This window comes from Camelus ferus, chromosome 11 (genome assembly GCF_009834535.1).
Source record: "Camelus ferus isolate YT-003-E chromosome 11, BCGSAC_Cfer_1.0, whole genome shotgun sequence".
Classification (NCBI taxonomy): Eukaryota; Metazoa; Chordata; class Mammalia; order Artiodactyla; family Camelidae; genus Camelus; species Camelus ferus.
In genome coordinates, this window is record NC_045706.1 from 12,059,037 (window position 1) to 12,078,654 (window position 19,618).

Consider the following 19,618-nt stretch of genomic DNA (forward strand, 5'->3'; position numbering starts at 1 on the left):
TGGTGCCTCTCGGATGGCAGGAGGCTCAGGGGGTTAACCTCGGATTTTCTCTGCCTGGAGTTCCCCTGGCCTGATGTTCCACCGCTACAGTTGCTGCTCCAAGTCAGCATGCTGCAAGGGATTGGGGAGCTCTAGAACTTTGCTCAGTTGCAAGGACCCTCCCGGGAAACAAGATACAAGCGATAACTGCTTTTGGTCTCGAGGCTCCATCAACATTACGCCCAATTCCCATGCTCATCATGGGCAGGAAGAGAAGTGCCATGGAGACATTCAAAAATATCCAACAGGTTAACTTTCTCTACCAGTCCTCTTTTTTTTCTCCCTTCTCCCTGATTAGTGAGATCTTTGTCCAGGCTAATTCTTTCATCAATTGCATTCTTCCAAAAGTCTTTATTTACTGCATAAACTTGGGCTTTTGCTAATTCTTCCCCTCCTGTTTACTCTGAGATGGCAAAGCTAGGAATGGACCCTGGTGCAGTACGTCTGGCTCTCTGAGCTGCTGCCTGAAACTGGGAGGAAAGTCACCAGGGGACCGGGTATTATTAGGAATGAGAAGCACATAAGTTATCAGCATATTATCAACCTTACAACCACATGAGCTTGTTAAGGTGTGTTTTTCCAGGAAGGCACTGGCTTTTTCATTCCATAATAAATTTAAATTTAGTCTGTCTAAATACAGTATATTTTATCAGTATATTTGCTGAAACACATATATTTATCTACTTAACTATCAAGCTTATTTATTCATTACCTTGTAAAGTGGATTGAGTTGAATGATGGTAAACTAGAATCTTTTTGCTTTTAAATCTGTCCACCTCTTATCATTCTGTGCAACTACTGGTGCTAAAAGAAAAAGTGTGAATGCTAATATGTATACACTTAATAAATACAAGCCTAAAGACTATGATCAGATTTCACATTTGTAAAATTCTTTAAAATTTACAGAATGCTTTTACATGCACTACGGTGTGTTACTCTCCAGCAAACGTCTAATAAACATAATTAGTAGATTGCGGTGGTATATGAGCCTTGGTCTCCTGAATGAAAACCCAATGACTTCCCAATATTTGGTTATGAAAGCAGAAGAACCTATGGGATGTCGAAAGTGACTTTTTTCAATGGATAGTGTTCACTAATACATTTCAACCCCTCTGCAGTTTGTGGATGCCAGACACCCACAGTACAGGCAACTGCTTTAGGGAGTACGCCGTGAACAAAACAGATCAATTGTCTTTGGCTTGTCTCTGAGCTTTCACTAAAGCAATGTTAGGCTCAGGGATTGTGTCAAGGATGCTATGATAATGCTTGAAGCCAATTGAGGTACAAGAGTTGTTCAAAGGATAGGAAGGACTTGGTTTCCAAGTTTCCTGCCTCATCCTGATGTGAGCAATGCCTAAGAGGAGAATCCACTGCACAACCTCCGTTCATTCTTTGTGATGGGATGGGAAAAAATGGTGATGTGTGTGTTGGCTGTAGCTTTCTCTCTTTCAAATTAAATGAGAATGTGATGTTAAAGAATTTAGTATGAGGTGAGCAATCAGCAAATATCAACTATTATTATTATTAAAATAGAGATAACATGCTTAAAATTAGAATGGTACATGGGGATTCAAGAACACTGATTAGTCACCAAATGTTTATGTTAATAGGTGTACCAAGGGATGTTTTGTTTTTAAATTCATCACAATTCGCAAAAATCTAGTATATTAAAATATTATCTGGTATATGATCTATTAAGTTTCTAATTCAGCTACTTATAGAGATAGAAGGTACATAGTTAGGAAGTCTTCATTATTTTTCTGCAACTCAAGAATGTTTAATTCTTATAAAATTGTAAAAATGATACTTTTGAAAGTCAATATTAAATATTAAATGAAGGTCTGAGATATTATTAAGGAGTAATTTTATTTTTATTTTATTTGGGAAAAAATGCCTAATAACATCAGGTTTGGCTTGAAACTAAAGTAACTCGGGTTCTCCACTTGCTGGCTCTCATCTCATGCTGAACTAGAGAGATGCCAACCATAGCCCCAGATCCTTAACTACTTGGTGAAGAAAATTCCAGAACAACCGCGCTGTGAGCCTTTGCCTTCAGATACGAGGAAAGCAGCTGCAAGAGAGGTGAAATTGCGCCATCAGCAATTGTGCCATTTTTGAGCCCTCCCTGCCCTTTACCTGAGCCCTCATGTTTCCTCCCAACGACCCATTTTGCAGATGAGCAAACCTAAATTTGGAGAGTTTAAATAATGTTCCAAAGGTCACACTGGTAGTGCCCAAGGGACAAAACCTTTCCTGGGATGGACACGCAACAGAAGTCGAGTGAACATCTCTGTCTGAGTGAATGTCTGTATCCCAGGAACATTGGAGAAATCTCATTTTAGAAAATGTTGCAAGCCCTTGTTCTCTGAGGTGTCTGATGCACCAGACTTTGTTTTTACAAAGCTAGATTGCTCCTTTTTTTTCTGATGTCCAAGTGTCTATAGAAAAGGAAAACAAAAACCCCCAAAATTACAAAGATGATTCAGCTCAGAAATTCATGCAATGCACTTTGTAGTTTGGACAGGAGTTTTTTGTTTGTTTGTTTGTTTTTGTTTTTTGTTTTTTTTTAGAACTTCCTTTTCTTAAGACCTCAGGTTACAAGAGCACAGTTACAAGCACACATTACACCATCTAAATACCTTAACCCTCCTGCATAAGCCTGATAACAACCACGGTAACGCTCATCGATGAGAGTCTATTGGGAAGCCGTCCCTAGATCATCCGAGATCCAAGTTTGGAGACAGAAGAAATTTACAAGTTGCTATTTTGCTACAGAAGAATTTAAGTTGCTCAAAGTCATGCATGCCATTAGTTGGCTGAGCCAGATGGCCTCTCTCAGTTCAACGCTCCTTCTATTATACTTAACTTTCTGGAAGCAAGTGTCGCTTTTCGATCTACACTGCCAAAGTAAGTCCAATGCTTAATTTTGGCTACGTAGGTCATCAATGATCATTTCAACAACTAGAAAATGATTATAATACAGTTTCATAACAGTCCTCCCTTATATCATAACTTGTAAGTGCTCTGAATGTGACCTAATCCTGACCGTGTGAAAGATAAGCGCCCAGTTGTGAGCCAAAACTGTTTTTATTATCAGACATTCAGACGGGCTACATAGTTCAGGCTGATTGAAAACTGCATAGCAGAAATGGTTTAAAATGTGACCTTGGAACAAGAAGAGTTGGGTCTATCCCTCAAAATGCAGTGCTTTTCTCCGGGCTTTATATCAAGCACACAAAATAAAACAAATACTTTTGAAGCCTTTTACTTTGTTTTGCACAGATTAAATAAGTAGAAAGCGAGAGAGCACTAGATCTTATGTAGCGGGAGAGAAACATCCCACCAAATGTTTTTTGCCAGCTGCTCACCAGTTTAATGCTCTCCAAATGATCATATATATTAGTTCCAGAAATGTTACAATTCTAATCCTTTACTGTTTGTTTTAAAAAATCCTCCATTTTGGACTTTAACTGGTCATGAAAAAACATTAACAGATGTTTACAAAGGAGAAGGACGATAACTTTACGTAACTCTAATAAACATGTTTTTCAGTATTAACCAAAATTATCCAGTCCCTGTTAACCTCCACATAAATCCATTAAAGCAGCAATATTTTGGAAGATTTCAGTAAAACTCTGATGATGAGACAATCATAATTTGAAGACAAATATCTATGTATTTACAAAATCTCTTTCCAATAACAATAACCTCTGCTTTTCAGTAGTTTTACATATCTATAAATTTATTTTATTTTATAAAAAAACATATTTTTTCATAGAAACAAATCATGTATTAACATATAAAATTATGATATGTTATAATATATGCTATATAATATTTATTAATTTAATATATATTATAAATTATATGTATTATATAGGCACATATGATATGTGTGCTGCTAGATATTACATATCACATAGAATATGTAAATTTTATAATATATTATTATGTTGTATGTTTATTATACATGTAACATATAACACATTATCTACAATATTTTATCTACCTATCTTTCTTTCTATCTATCTATCAATTTTGGAAATTCTGGAGGTGGAAGGGGCCTCAGAGGCACAGAAGGATTATGACTTCTCAAGTCTACAACTCTTTAACTGAAAAGCCAGAATTAGAACTCAGGTCTTCTGATGCTCAGGCCTATGGGTTTTCCACACTATCATTCACAAACTCCTAAAAATTTCATTGTCAGTTGTCAAAAGGAGGCCTGATTACCAAAAACAAACAAACAACTCAACACATATGCACAGGAGACACAGATATCACTGTAGCATAGTTTATGCAAGGGAAAAACTGGAAACTATTTAAACATCTTTTGGAAGGAGAAAAGCTCACACTGGGCCTACTCATTTGACCCAATACCGCTGTAATAGTTAAAGTAAATAAATCCACATTCTATGCATTAACATGTGTTGAATTTGTTAAGGGAACAAAAATTGCACAACATAGTAGTATGATGCCATGAAGAGAAATTTTTAAAAATCCATGCAAAACATTTTGATGTACAAATATGTATGTATTCTGGTCTACAAATTCTTACCCTTCTCAGCATGTCTTCATTGTTTGAAAAAGCTACACATAATATGAATAGAAGCTACATTTATTACTACAAGTGAAAAGTTTAAGATTTTTCAAAACCACTTACACTTCCATGTAATTTCTTCCAAATCTTGAACTGCTAGTGTCAATTTCCTCAATGCAGTGTCTATTAATAAAAGTTATATTTACTTCCTTTCTGTGATGATCATTTTCATTTGGGAGAGAGCGAGAGCTGTCATTTTGAAGATCTTTTTCTCCTGAATTAGAAGATCCTTCATTAATAAATTACATAAAACGGAGTCTGCTTTAGTATATTGACCAAATTCAATTAGATAATTATAATACAATTTGCTTCTTTGTGTCGTGGATGTACTACTTAGAATTATTAAATGATAGAGAATGTTTTAGTGGTTCTTATTATAGACTCTTACTTTACAAATGAATAAACAGAGGTCCAAAGAAGGCAAATTACTTCCCTAAAGATATGCAGCTAGTAATAGGCAGACCTGGGATTAAGACCCAGGCTGCTGCCTAGAGCTCTTTAAATGACACACCACACTGTTTCTCCTGCATCACAAACCTTGTCTATACTCTGCCCACTCCCAGAGACAAATTAATCAGTGATGGAAAAAAAGGCAATCACCAAAAACTCCTGATACTAGTTTATTGTGATTATAATTTCAAATCAATATGCCAAGCTTACTTTTTGACTGATGATGTGGAGATTAATCTATGCATGTATCTCCAACATAACTCTTAGTTTTGCCATATGTATATGTGTATAAATTTTATATACATTTGAGTTGTATATATATTTGCAATGTGCATGTGTATACCTGAAGTCTGAAGATAGTAATGGTACATTGAGAAAGCTGCTTGTTGCCTTATGTCTCTGAACCTCCATCTGGAAAATAATATCTGTTACGTAATGTGATGTATATATGGGCTATTTAAACACTAAGAGTACTATAACTGGCCTACAATAGATTTGCAAGTCTCAGTTTTGGAGATGCTGATGCCCAAAGTGGGGAAAAAATCTTTCATGATGCTTGGAATAAGTCTCCTTATGGAATTTTATTAAATTAGTAAATACGTACTTAGTAAATACGTTCATCTGTGAAAGCCTCCACTGCTGGAGAATAAATATTGATTATTTTTACTTTCTTGTCAAATCGTTCATTTTCATTGCAGCAGTATTGTTAACAGTTAGAAATTCCAGCATTTTCCTCCTTTAAGATATATTATTTTCCCAAGCCCTTGACTGTGGAATTATACCAAACATTTCTGGACATATCATTAGTCACAGGTTAATTTTGAAAAGTGACTTCGATTCTGGTGTGTTATCCTTATGAATGCAATCCTTTTCCCTTGTTTAAATCATTGTCTTTGTATATCTTAAAATCAGTAAAAAAAAATCTTTAAAACTTTAAGACAATAAACATTTTTGCAGAACCACTTTGATCCCAGATCTTACATAATTACTATTATATTTCAGTATGAGTCAACCATATATTTGACCCAAGTTTTTTTTATTGAATATTTTTACTTTAAATACAAATAATCAAAAAAGAAAAAAAAAACTTTCATATAGGAAATCACTTTTACAATGTGATTCAAGATTCTATTTAGTTTATTTTGATTTGTTTGTTTATTTGTTTCTCCTGGAGCAAAAATATACTATATTCTTATTTTGGCTTAGAATATTAAGTCATAACTTCTGATCTTGCCAGATAGTAAAACTAAACACTTTTGGCTCTAGCCAGGTTTTTGGAAGAAATTTAGGTGCAGCAGGAAGAGATGTTAGTAATTCCAGTTGTCCAACTCTCGCCTTTAGAGCATTCCCTGAATTGTGTTGGAATATGTTACTGTGTTGCTGCGAACTACGCCTGCCAACTTCCACCCTAGAGATGGCTATATTTCAGAGATGAGTGAAACGATACTTGTAAACAAGTTTATAATCATTAATAAAGCTTACCAAACAACTTAAGCTCTTTAGAAACACATTCATTCTCATAATTAGTTGCCTATTGCTTATTTAATTACAACTTTTAGTAGAGACACACAGACTTTTAAAAATGCAATTTGTGAAAATTTTAAACTTAAGTTTATCTTCATGATGTTTATTTTGCCTTTGTAAGTTTTAGGTGTCAATTTATTTCTCTCTGGAGATCCTAGTTGAAACTCCACCATGGACTATTCCAATGCACTCTTTAAAAATCCCTACGAATATTTTTCTGTAAAGTTGACAACTGCCCACTTTGGGATCCAGATGCTATATTCGCAGTGGGATGATTTTGTTCTGTTTCCCAAACACAGCCCTTTCTTATACGGTCTCTCAGAGATGGAAAATTCTGCTTCGTTTTTTTACATTTTATAGTAACCTTTCATCAGAATTACCTAAAACCAGGTCTCTTCATTCCAGATGGCGTCTAGTTCAAGATTATTCAAGACTCATTTGTAGTTTGGTTCCCTAAATATCTTGGTGGTAAATTAATCCAATGTCTCTTTTTAGAGCTCCTACTTCTTGCAGAACTCACACAGCCACTGTTTGTGTGTGTAAGCAGCACTGAAAAACTGGAGTTTCCAATAAATGAAAAGAAATCGACAGACACTAGCAAGTGTCAGCGGGTCTCTGAAAGAATGTGCTGGAACCTGAGAGGTCTTTGAGCTTTGTGGTGGTGTCCTTTAGAGTCAGGGGAGTATTTCTTTCTACAAGATTAAAATAATATATAATGTTATCCCCTCTTCCCCTAAGGTTTTTCAACTCTGTGGTTGCTCTTCTGACACAAATATATTGGGCCCTCTTGTATCTCCATTCAAAAAATATTTAATGAAAAGATCCTTGTTTCTTAAGAGTTTTAAGTGCTGCAGCTGGTATCCACTGGGCAAACAGAAAACATGGAGAACATAGTGTTCTCCTCAAATGGAAAGTTTTTAAACCTTGCCTGAAAATAATAAACACAATACCTAACACTTTCATAGTCATTTTAAGTTGGAGAAGTGTATGCACATCTGTCATATTGTTTTGTAGTCTTGTGAAGGGAGAAAGGCATTAAGCCATTCAATAATTGTCTACTGCATGCTAAGCACCATGAAAGGATGGGCCATGATACACAAGGCAGTCCAAACAGCTTAGGCTTTTCTTGGGAAGAGGAGACACGAATAGAAAGAGATACAATAAAAGTAGTATATAAATATCTACTGTAATAGAGAAATAGAGGGACAAATGGAGACTTAGAATGATGTTCCACACTATGCTAGGAAATGTACATGTATTGTCTCATAATATCCCTCCCAACTCTATTACAGCAATTTTATCAACAATTCATGGACAAGGAAATCCAAGCTCCCAGAATCTAATTGCCTCAGGAAGCTAAGTGCCCATCAGGAGCTTTGTACGGAATTTCTGGCAGGCAGGACATCAAGCAAGGCTCCTGACTCATCAGCCATTACCCGCCAGATCAGGCTGGTTTCGGAAAAAATGCAGTATTAACATATCCCATTTTTTTCTCTTAACACTGCCCCTTTCATTCCAACAGCACTGGTGTCCATCAGGCCTTGCCCTCAAGGCAGGAAAGGAAATTGTAGGTCGTCCTTTGTGAAGGAGGCTGTTTGCTTTTCTTAGTTGACTTAGTTGACTATGACCAGAATCATTTCTAAGTTTGGTTTCCGGGGAAAGGAACAGTTCAACAGGTAGAGCGCAAGTTCAAAACCCCAGAGGTCTGGGGTTCAATTCCCAGTACCTCCTCAAAGCCGCAATCAATGAAGAAATGTAGTTAAATTTGGTTTCTGAAGTTAGACTTCCAGACTGAGGGCCCAGGTGGGTCCTTTGCATAGTGAGCCCATGGAGTCGCGATGGGGTCTCAAGACATGATGGAGACCTGTTTTACCCATAAAGAAACGGAGGCTCAGAGAGGCGAAATGACTTGAGTAAGGTCACACAGACTTGATGGTGGCAGACGTGGGATCAGAACTAGGTTTTCTGATTCCAGCCCAGTGCCTCCCGTGATCTTCATTAATCCCTGTGTTAGCTTTGGAATCTTTTATGTGCTTCCCTCTGTCCTGTCATCTGAGTGGGGGATGTCCTTCTAGTCAATTAACAGCCTTCTCTCTTGTCAAAAAGAGAAGAGTGGATAAGGGATCGAGGGAAAGTGTGTTTTCGGCCACTGAAGGGGGCTGCTTTATTTCAGCACCACCCATGGACCGCCCGCTCCGTGCCAGGCACTGGGCATCCAGGGTACAGCAAACACAGCTTCCAAAGACTGAAACTGGGTTGCTCTCTAGACCAGGCAGGCCCCGCTCCTTGACTGTTGCATCTCAGTGCTGTCTCCCGCTGTTCCCCGAGCCCCACTGCCGGCCCGTGCAGGTGCCCACGGCCCCAGCGCCGTGCCAGGCCCGCAGCGGGCGTGAAACGGCGGGAGAAACCCAGCAATCGCGCGGAGCAGGCAGCCCCAACGCCCGAGCCTTACGCTCCCGGTCACCACGGCAACCGGGGAGGTGCTGACCCCTGACCCCGGGGCCCCGCCCGGCCCCGCCCCGTCGCGTTCCCGAGATCAACATGGAGAAGGCCAACCCGGAAGTGCCGCCGCCGCCGCCGCCCGCCGGGTGCTAGGAACCGCCGGCCCGGCGAGGCCGAGCCCGGCGTCTGCCGCCCTGCAGCCCGCAGCCTGCCCCGTGGTCCTTCCACTCCAGGGCAGGCCGCGTCCCCGCACCCGGTCCCACTCCATCCCCCGGAGACCCGCGCCCGCCCCCACCCCCGCCCGAGAGGAGGAGCCGAGGGGAGGAGGAGGAGGAGGGAGAGGTTTGTGAAAGGGAGCGAGGCCGCGCGAGCCGCCGGCGGTTCGTATTACCGGGGTCGGGAGGAGGAGCCCGGCCGGGCCTGCGGACCAACGCGGGGAGGGCGGGAGGCACGGAGGAGGCGGGGGCGGCCCGGTCTCGAGGAGGCGGGCGGGAGGCCGGGGGCTGCGAATCGGGGTGGGCGAGCTCTAGTCCGCGGGGCGGGGGGCGCCCTCCCACCTCCGCCGCCCGCCGCCGGGCCTTGGCGGCCTGGCCTCACCTGCCTGCAGGCCCGGGAGCCGCCCGCCGCCGCCGAGGGCCCGTCCCGGGGGCCGGCGGGACGTGAAGGTGCGGACTCGAGGCGCGGGTGTCCGTGCGGAAGCCTGGACGGCGCGGCCAGGTGATGGTGGGCCCCTGTACATCTCCGGAGGAAAGGGGACCCCCGCCCAGAGCATCCGTGCCCCCGGGCTGCCCCAGTGAGGCGTTTGGACATCAACCCTAGGGAAGTCGGGCAGCTGTGAGTTTGCCTGTCTCCGTTAAGTGCCCTTAGGATGCAGTGATTAAGGAATTAGGCTCTGCCTCCGGGAGGGGCACTGCCTGCGCTGTTGAACTCGGTGCAAAGAAAAAGGACAGAAATGATGCTTTCCGAGCAAGCCCAAAAGTGGTTTCCAACCCACGTGCAGGTCACAGTGCTCCAAGCCAAAGATCTTAAGCCAAAAGGCAAAAGTGGCACCAATGACACGTACACTATAATTCAGCTGGGCAAGGAGAAGTACTCCACCTCTGTGGCTGAGAAAACCCTTGAGCCAGTCTGGAAGGAAGAGGCCTCTTTTGAGCTACCTGGATTGCTAATGCAGGGGAATCCAGAGAAATACATTCTTTTCCTCATAGTTATGCACAGGTCCCTGGTGGGTCTGGATAAGTTTTTAGGGCAGGTGGCCATCAATCTCAATGACATCTTTGAGGACAAACAAAGAAGGAAAACAGAGTAAGTTATGTAATTTATTTTGAATTTGGGGGAGCTTAACTATATCTTATTTATGGATTTTCTGTTCTTGGAAATGATTTGTCTACCTGGGGCATTGGTTTTTTGGACTGAATTATGAAACCCACTTTTAAGCACCATATTTGCATGAATCTGACATAAAAATAGCCCTTGTGAAGAAACATTTTTTAAATGGAGTATTTAATGATCCATTACTCTCTCATTTGTTTGGGGTAAGCATCTTCAATAATTGAATGTTTTGCACAGGATTTCAAGTATATTCACATTGTTTCACTACTTATAAGAGGACTGGATCACAGTGTTGACCAACTAAAACAACATATATGTAAAATTTTAAGATCTTTAAACATTACAATTTTGCAGGAAATAGAACATCAGAAAATTAAATCTGCCAACATAACGTCTTATGTATATATATTTTTTTTCAGTTGAACTCCGAAGCTGTCAAGTGATATATTACCAAATTTAAAACTCAGTATTTTATTTCAGCATTTTAAGCACAGTTGGCTTTTATTTTAGCTCAGCCATTTTTCGGGGTCACTACATCTTGATGGAGTCCAAAGCTGTTAAAAAAAAGTTTTAAAAGTATGTGCAAACATCCTCAACCTTGAACACAATTACTTCAAAGTTAGTTCTGCAAAGCCAGTGTGTTTAGACCATATTAAATGCTGTCAGATTGGAGACAGTGATTAAATTCTTGTCATGAAATGATTTAATGACGTCTTCAGTGACAACATGGCCTTTTTAATACGACTTCCAAGCTTAGGGTAGATATATTCTAATTTAAAAAACTGAAAGTTAAAACTAGGATATTATGTCTTAAATTGAGAAATAGTATGTTTTCCGAGATAGTGACACCCCTTACTTAAATTTTATAATTCCTCTAGTCTGAGAGAAGATGGAATTAATGAGAGAAGAATATAGATTGAATTTTTAAGAGAACTTCAGATTTCAAAAATAGCTTTGGAGTTTCAGTTATAACTGAAATTTATTTATGCTTTAAAAAACTTTTTATAATAACTTTCTTGAAGTTCATTTTACTTTCTTATACTTTAAAGCAACCATCTCTTTCTATATATATCTTCCTGCAAGCTTCTCTTGATTGGAGTTTTATTTTTATTGAAAAAATGTTTTTTAAAATCAGGTCTTTAAGGTTTAATATATTGTAGGGTAAAAGGGTAGAGAGATAAGCAATACTAGGAATTCTAGAGGAAAACTGGTAAATATTTAAACCGATGAGATGAAAATGTTTTAAGAAAAAGGTTTAATAAAAGTGTAAAGTTGAATACATTATCAGTGATTTTAGTAACACTTTGATACCTTACAAAGTAGCATTAAGATACTTCTGAAGAGTTCTTCATCAAATTTAAACTGAAAAATAGATACTCACCAAATAATTTATTTCAAATTGCCTATTTTGGATGACCTCACTGTATAATATTTAAATGTTTTGAATGTAAACTTTTAAGTATATCACATCTTCAAATTTCAGACTGCATTTACAGTGCTTTTAACGTTAATGAATGATGTACTACAGGTCTTCTCTGAAATACAAATTTTCCAAGTGAAAGTAGGCCCAACTGTGAACCCAGAGATTCTGAGGATGAAATAAGCTTTTAAAATTTCTTCTCATTTTACCCTCTGTTTTTGGCAGCATCACAATAACGATAAGTATGACTGTAAACAATTCTCTAATATCATAGTTTCCCTACAGAAACTCTCTGTTGGCTACTATGTAAAATGGATCCTAGAACTTTTTGGGATAGAGGGAGTGCCTTTCAGTGTTAGCAACAGGACTTGTGATGTTATTGCATTCAAAGTGATTTTCACATGTTATTAAATCCCTAACATTTTCTCTCTTTGTGGATAAATGGGGACCATATATTTGGTGAGATACCTTTATTGGTAATATTTCTAGTTTTTTAATATATTTAATAGCTTCCTTTTCCAGCACAGCTATACATATGGCACAGTAAGAGACAGACTTGAGCCACCGGTGTATTGCAAGAAAGATATTTAATATTCTACACATTGCTGAACCTTGTCAGCATATTCCCAAGTGCTTTTTAGAAAACCAGTATGAGTGATGAAGGCTACCAGCTGATTTAGAAGTCCCATGGAACTGCTGGGTGTGACGCTTTTTACTATTGACACTGAAGACAAGTATTTACAGCTTGTCTTCCAGTTGTGTTGTGAGAGGCAGAGAAGTGTGATGGCTAAAACTATGGTATTACCTACTTCTATACCTTAAAAAATTAAAATCCACCCCCCCCTTTTTTTTCTTTTAGGGCGAGGGGAAAAGGGCCTTAGCCAGAACACTTTGAGTAGGGCATGGAAAGGGAACTTCTGTATCTCCCACTTTAATGGGTGTCTGGGTTGGTCCTGGCACAAGATTTAAGGAAATTTATATAGTATTTAATAATAGAATGGTAAAATTTTACTTTTATGCTGTTATGTAATACTGATTGATATTTTTTTTTTTTTGACAATAGAAATGGGTGATGTTGATTTTTTTTAAAATGCTCATGAAAAGTAGTAACAATCAGAGCCCCTAGAGTTAGGTACGACTCAAACACATGCAGATTTTAGGACTTTGGTGTGCACCTCGGCCATGCACCTGCGTCCTGGCCTCTGGCACCCTTACTGCCAATCTTGTCCTGTTTCTGACCATACAGCACCAATTGCTTGGGATAGTTCCCACATGTGTGGTGGTTTTTGAACATGGGCCTGTGCCCACGAAAAATTGAACAGAGGCCATATACAGTTTAAATCCAGCACTCCAGAGGTAAAAAAAAAAAAAAAAAATCAGCATTAATCCACTAAGCCTCAGATGCTATGTCTTCATTTTATCTTTTCGAAGCCTGGGAAAACAAGCGCTATCTCTGGAATGATTCGTGAAGGTCTCATTAAGACCCCCCATTATTTCACTTTCAGAACAGAGCAGCCAGAGTTACTTGTCATGCCTGTGTTTTGAATTAGTGTATTTGTTAAAGTTCTTTGCAATTTTTCCCCCACCTTTGGCGGGGAGGATGGAAAATACTATATTTACAGTTTGTATTCAAACACAGGCTTGCTTTATCCTTTAGAGCTTACCTAAGTCTTTAGCTTTCCGTAGCAAAGAACCAAACAGTGCAGCGCACACACACACAGTATTAGCTTGGTGGTTTTAATAATATAGTTCTAGAAATGAAAATTCACTGAACATTTATTTAGTCCAAGGCAAACTGCCTTCAAGGAGCTTACACTCCAGCAGGAGAAAACCTGTATTGCCTTCCTCTTTGGCTCTCATGCCTCCTGGTTAAATACAGTGTTGTGTGATAGACAACCAGGTATGTGTTTAACCTTATTAACATATGTGGTTCATTCAATTCGAAAGAACTACTGTTTCCATGCAGCTGTTTATTCATCAACTTTGGCCATTTTCCTTGTTGATTTCAGTCTGACATTGAGAAGTTACTTACTCTCTGTGCCTCAGTTTCCTCATCTGTGAAATAAGGATGTTAGGCTAGATGATGTATTTGATCATATTTCTAAAATTCTATGCATTTTGATTATCCTCACTCCCTTCCATTTTTTTTGGTTATTGATTTTTTTTTCTCAGATTTGCTTTAATTTGTTATACATGTGGAAATCCTACATGCTTGAGTTTTTTTGTTTGATTCTGTTTTGTTTGGGAATTTTGAGAGGTGCTTTTTTTCCCAAAGTGGACTCACCTATTTTCTGTGTAACTTGAGATGTTAACAGAGCACTTCTCACATGTCAACTGTCAGAAGGATTCCCCGCCCCACCTCCCAACTGAAAATGCTCTGTTTTCCAAAACTGTGAGTTAATAAGTGGATATATAACCTTGTTTCATGTCCAGGCTTTTCGAGAGCTCAGTTTTGTGGTTGTTCAGGGTTCTCTGTTCCACAGAGTGTGTTGCTGTCACTTGTTACTTCTTAGTCCCTGAGTCTTCAGATTTCACCATTTGCCTCAGATAAGGGATTTTCTCCATTTAGGGTCTCAGGTTAATGCTTTCTATTATAAAATATTTTTTTAAAGTTGCTTGTTTTGATTGATTTGATCGTTTTATTACTTGATTGAATTGCTCCAAATTAATCAAAATATTTCTCTTGCCCGATACTTGCTAAGATGTAGCTGGTATAGATATTATGTGCCAGTTTTCTTCTGCCTGGAAAGACCTGTGAACCAGTCTTCCACCTGATGTATAGTAAATGTAGCCGCTTCTGCTAGATCCTGTAAAATGAGATCAGAGTACCCTGTGTAACTAAGAAAATGTAACACCTATAGAGCTGTATTTAAATAACAGCCTGTCTGCAGGAAGAGATACTATGCTTCATTGTCAAGTAATGTGAAAACATGGTAGAAACTCTCCTGTAGGCTGGAGTTTGCAGATTTTTGGCTGTTTGCCCTGTAGACAGACAACTTGTGACACCAACAACTAGAGAAGTTCTCATGGATAGAAGTACTATAAACAAAACCAAAATAAACTTTGCTTCTTAGACATCGTTTAAAGATGGGCAGTGTAATTCATGAAGTGACTAAAAGCATAAGATTTGGCTGCAGTTAAGTTTTATTTGGTATTGTCAGTATCAGTAGTTAATGAAACACAGATTCTAGGAGGAAGCGTTTAAGCTTTCTTTTTGCTTCAAAACTCTTTACAAGATTTATTACTGTTTGTCACTTTTGGCATTTTACTTATTTTGCATATTTTATTCAGGAAAAGGCTTTGACTTTTTTTATATGAATCTAAATTACATCATATGTAATTTAATTTCATGATTAGCAAACTATAGTAGTCTCCCATATTAACAAAATTGTTTTAATAGCTTTTATGAAAGAAATATTTTAAGATAGAAGGTAAATATTTATTATTTTATTAAAATGTTATTTTTAAATTATTTTATAGTGCTCAAAAATAGTTTGTATTGATAAATTATTTTAGGATCTCTACCTCAGTGTCTTTTAATGATAAAAAAAAAAAAACATTCTTCAACCGTTAGTAGCACTTACCCCAGGTGGAAACATAATAGCCATCATTGGTAAGAATTTTTGATGATGAGTGATTTTCAAATCATGAAAGAAAAAGTTGTCTAAATACCTTTACAGAAAAGACTGATTGCTTCTGTATATGCCACATGGCAGAGACTTAACTAGGTTTTTAAATGAAGCGATGAGTAAAACCAGAAGCGCCCTGGTTGACAGTTTCTCCTCCAGTGCTCAGATTGTCTTGATGTAGAGTAACTTTACCTAAAAAGCTATTTGTATACAACAGAGCTCAGTAATCCTCTCTTCATTACATGTTACAACCCTGTTTTTCCTTCTCTTTAAGGTGGTTTAGATTAGAATCCAAACAAGGAAAAAGAGCCAAAAGCAGGGGTGAGATAAAGGTCAATATTCAATTTATGAGGAACAATATGACAGCAAGTATGTTTGACTTATCAATGAAGGACAAAACAAGATCTCCTTTTGCAAAATTAAAAGATAAGATGAAAGGTAGAAAAAATGATGGAACATTTTCTGATACATCTTCTGCAATCATTCCAAGTTCTCACATGCCTGATGCCAATGCTGAATTTTCAAGTAGTGAAATGCAGATGAAAGCTAAACCAAAAAAGCCTTTCCTTTTGGGTCCTCAGCGACTCTCTTCAGCACATTCTATGTCTGACTTAACTGGGGCCCACATCTCTTCTGAGAAGCTGAAGTCGGGTACCATCACTCAAACCCATCTTCTCGGACGCCAGATAGATTCCTTTGGAGCAGTTCCGGAAAGTGGTAAGTGACACGTTCTTTCTAGTTGCCCTTACGTGGTCTGAACTACCCTCTTAATTTTTAAAGTTTAACTTCTGCAGTTAGAGAATAAAAATTGCTGTTTCTTGGTAGTATTTTCTAGGTTTTGTCACCAAATATTTATTGAGTACCTACTATACTCAAAATTGGTAAGATTATTAAAGGCAGAGCTTGTCTGCATTCAGTGCTGTATTTGTAGTATTAGATAATAAAAGTGAGCCCTGGTCCTTTTTCATGGCCTGGCTTTTTTTTAACTGCCGTTTCTCCTGTCTCAAAAGCCTGACACATAAATGAATATTCCATTTCATCAGAAAACTCCTAGAAAAAAAACATTAAATGTTCAGAAGTAAGAAAGTAAATTTAATGCTAATGATGAAAAAAAGTGAGAATTTATAGCACTATGATGCCAACCCGAACCTTTAGTTTTGACATTATAATCTGTTTATGTTATTCTTTCTGAGCTACTAATTACTAATTGTCTAGCAATATACTAATTGTTATTAGCCTACATACTGTTGTACCTTAGCATTTTTAGGTTGTTTTCCTTGATTATTTTAAAGGTTAATATCTTTAAATAGCTAATTGCTCTCATTCTAAAAGCAGCAGTATGCACCCAGAATGTGTCAAATAGTGTGATGTAATGTGTCACTGATTATGTACTGACTACAAAATTGTTTGCAGGAAGTCTCAAATCTCCTCACAGAAGAACATTAAGCTTTGATACTTCTAAAATGAACCAGCCCGACAGCAGTGTGGATGAAGGTGAATCGTCTTTCGGAAGACAAAATGACCCATTTACAAATGTGACTGCTTCATTACCACAAAAATTTGCAACACTGCCAAGGAAGAAAAATCCATTTGAAGAAAGCACTGAATCATGGGACAGCAGCATGAATTTATTTTCAAAATCAGTTGAAGTAAGAAAAGAAAATAAAAGAGAGAAAAGGGAGAAAGTTAGCCTGTTTGAAAGAGTGACTGGAAAAAAAGACAGCAGAAGATCTGATAAACTTAACAATGGGGGATCTGATAACCCTTGTGACTTGAAATCACCTAATGCATTTAGTGAAAATCGCCAGGACTATTTTGATTACGAGTCAACCAATCCGTTTACAACAAAATTCAGGGCTTCAAATGTAATGCCATCTTCAAGGTAAGCTTAACATGGGGGAAGTTATACTCTTCTGGAAAATATTGTACTTGAAAGTATCAGATATCCCTTTTAAATACTTGCATATTTTAAATTCCTTTTACTTTACTTGAAAAAAAAAATTCTTATCTTATTTTTATAATTAATTTTGGAGCCAGGCAAAGTTGCATACATCTTTGGAATTGAACTTTTTATCTCAGAAGGATACAAGATTCTTAATCCCTACATAGTTTATTTCTGCTTATGTTCGCCAGAAATTCACCGAAACTTTCAGAGAGAACAGCATGGCTTTTGATGAGACATGATGAGAGTGAATGAACGGTGGGTGTTAATTCAAGCCAGAAATTAAGGTGATATGTTGTGTTTCTAGATATTATTTTTCAGAGTTTAGTTATGAATCAATAGCAGCCTATGGGCTATTCTTTAAGAAATACTGGCTTAAGTTAAGTATTAATAGTTTTCCTTATAGGTGTTAACTATCCTTATTAAATGACAATTTGAAGTAGTTTTTATTTGTGGATGTTTATTAGAAGTCAGTGAACCTTAGGGGTACTGTAAATACATGAAAGAGTATCTGTAATGATGACTTACAGTCATAGAAATAATCTATCACCATAAACTTTAGATTTTAAACATCTGAGTTCTCAGGTATATAATGGTACTTTGTAATGCCTTAAATGTATGCATTTAAGTAAAATTATGGATTTTGCAGAAGTGAATGGTGGAATAGCTGACTAAGGAAACCTCAAGCAAAGTGTAAGATGAATTTATTGGAATCTTACGCAGTTAGCACGGAAGAGTGTGGTAGACTGCTTGCCACGTAACATGAACATTCTTTCCCTAGGTGGAAACGTATGGTGTTCAGACCCAAATGGGAAACCTGGCTCAGTAGCTCTGTGACCTCTCTCAACGTCAGCATCTCCATCTTTGGAAAAAAGAAAATAATACCTACTTGATAGGATTGGGGGATGATAAATGATTAAGTACATGGTACCAAGCCAGGCCCCATATAGGGAACCCATAATGATGGTTGCGCTTACGTTTTATATAGTGCCATGTCATACTGAATTCAGAAACAGTGCTTTGTTTTGTCCCACCATAAACAGAACACAGAACCGACAATCAGCTTTTTAGGCTTTGATCTTCCCCGCCTGTCTTCTCATCTTCTCATATATGTTAAAACATGGATTTAAAGTTTTCCAGGGAAAGTGTATGTCTCTTTGTTTTCTTTTATCTATAAATGGGCATTTACTGTGGCTTTAGAAAATAGTGTTTGGTTTTCTTTAGAGACTGTACTCCAAAGAAATACGTTTTTATTATATGATACTAATATTTTATTGGAGAGTCCATGGTTTCAATATGCTGTTCTCAAATATTTCATTTTGGCATTTTACATAATATTTCACTTCACATATTGCATTGAGTCTTACACTACAGAGGTAAATAGAAATGTATTTGCTCCCCCCTGCCCATAACAACTTTTTTTGAAGAAGAGTATTAAAAACAGCTATTGGAGATAATTTAGAGATTGGGTAGTTTACATAATTTTAGAGTCAAAGAAAAGCGAGAAAATGGGAAATGGGAGAAAAATTGTATTTTTAAATTTCGGCAGCATATGGAAAATAGTATCCTCAGATTTTTAATTGCCTCATACTTGGATGGTTTACATGAACCTAAAAATTAGTGTTTTAGAAGTGAGTGTGGCATTTTGCCAAATTTAGGCTTTGTTTTGGGCTACCTCAATATCAATGTTGTTTCCATCAAAATTAGAGCTGTTTCATGATATCTGTATAAAATGATTGTAAGTATGTAAAAAGCGATAGTTTTTTTTAAGATTTTCTCTTCTTCATATTCACATGATGCCATCTATGAGGACAAAAACGTTTGTAGATTTCTGTGAAGTTGCTCCTCCTTTTTGTGTCACAAACCATCTTTGTGGCAAATGTAAAACATTTGCAGCCAAGGGGTAGCTCTAATTAATAGTATACAAAAGAAGGATTGACTGTAAGTAGATCTAGGAAAAGAGTGTAGTTCACATTTTTTGGAAAGCAGCTTTATCTGGAGTGGAATCAGGGAAGATACAGTCGAGGTAGTTTGGCCTTGCAGTGTATTTGTGTATATCATTCCTCAGTTATATGGGACATTTTAGATTTCTCATGTTAGCATCTAAACCAAATGCACTTTTGAAGCTACAGACTCACATCACTAGGACACATGCTGTTGATTATTTTTTTCCCGTAGTGCTAAATGGATCTATTTACAGAGTCTCTTGGACTCTTGCGACTGATGTTTGTGATGTTTGCTGA

General features: G+C 37.9%; 2 protein-coding genes across 8 annotated transcripts in view; one reads left to right on the top strand and one right to left on the bottom strand.

Annotated features, from left to right (window-relative positions):
• Positions 1–1,905: 1,905 nt before the first annotated feature.
• LOC116666976 (translation initiation factor IF-2-like) lies at positions 1,906–9,895 on the bottom strand. Of its 6 annotated transcripts, none has more exons than XM_032490807.1 (3): positions 9,650–9,858; positions 4,700–4,759; positions 1,906–2,110 (listed from the first exon to the last, which is right to left on the bottom strand). In XM_032490807.1, the coding sequence occupies exons 1-3, from the start codon at positions 9,822–9,824 to the stop codon at positions 2,043–2,045; spliced, it is 303 nt and encodes a 100-aa protein (XP_032346698.1). In that variant the 5' UTR covers positions 9,825–9,858; the 3' UTR covers positions 1,906–2,042. The 6 variants fall into 6 exon arrangements, with proteins under 6 accessions (XP_032346698.1, XP_032346697.1, XP_032346696.1 ...); XM_032490806.1 differs by having other exon boundaries at positions 4,700–4,850; XM_032490805.1 differs by having other exon boundaries at positions 4,700–4,865.
• Positions 9,599–19,618, top strand: part of RAB11FIP2 (RAB11 family interacting protein 2) — a 40,115-nt gene continuing 30,095 nt past the window's right edge. The window contains exons 1-4 of one of the 2 annotated variants that reach the window (XM_032490802.1): positions 9,599–10,357; positions 15,708–16,150; positions 16,847–17,315; positions 17,567–17,633. In XM_032490802.1, the coding sequence (XP_032346693.1) occupies positions 10,005–10,357; positions 15,708–16,150; positions 16,847–17,315; positions 17,567–17,630 (1,329 nt within the window). In that variant the 5' untranslated portion in view covers positions 9,599–10,004 and the 3' untranslated portion in view covers positions 17,631–17,633. The remainder of the gene's footprint in view (positions 10,358–15,707; positions 16,151–16,846; positions 17,316–17,566; positions 17,634–19,618) is intronic. The other variant, XM_006192931.3, reaches the window with a different exon arrangement.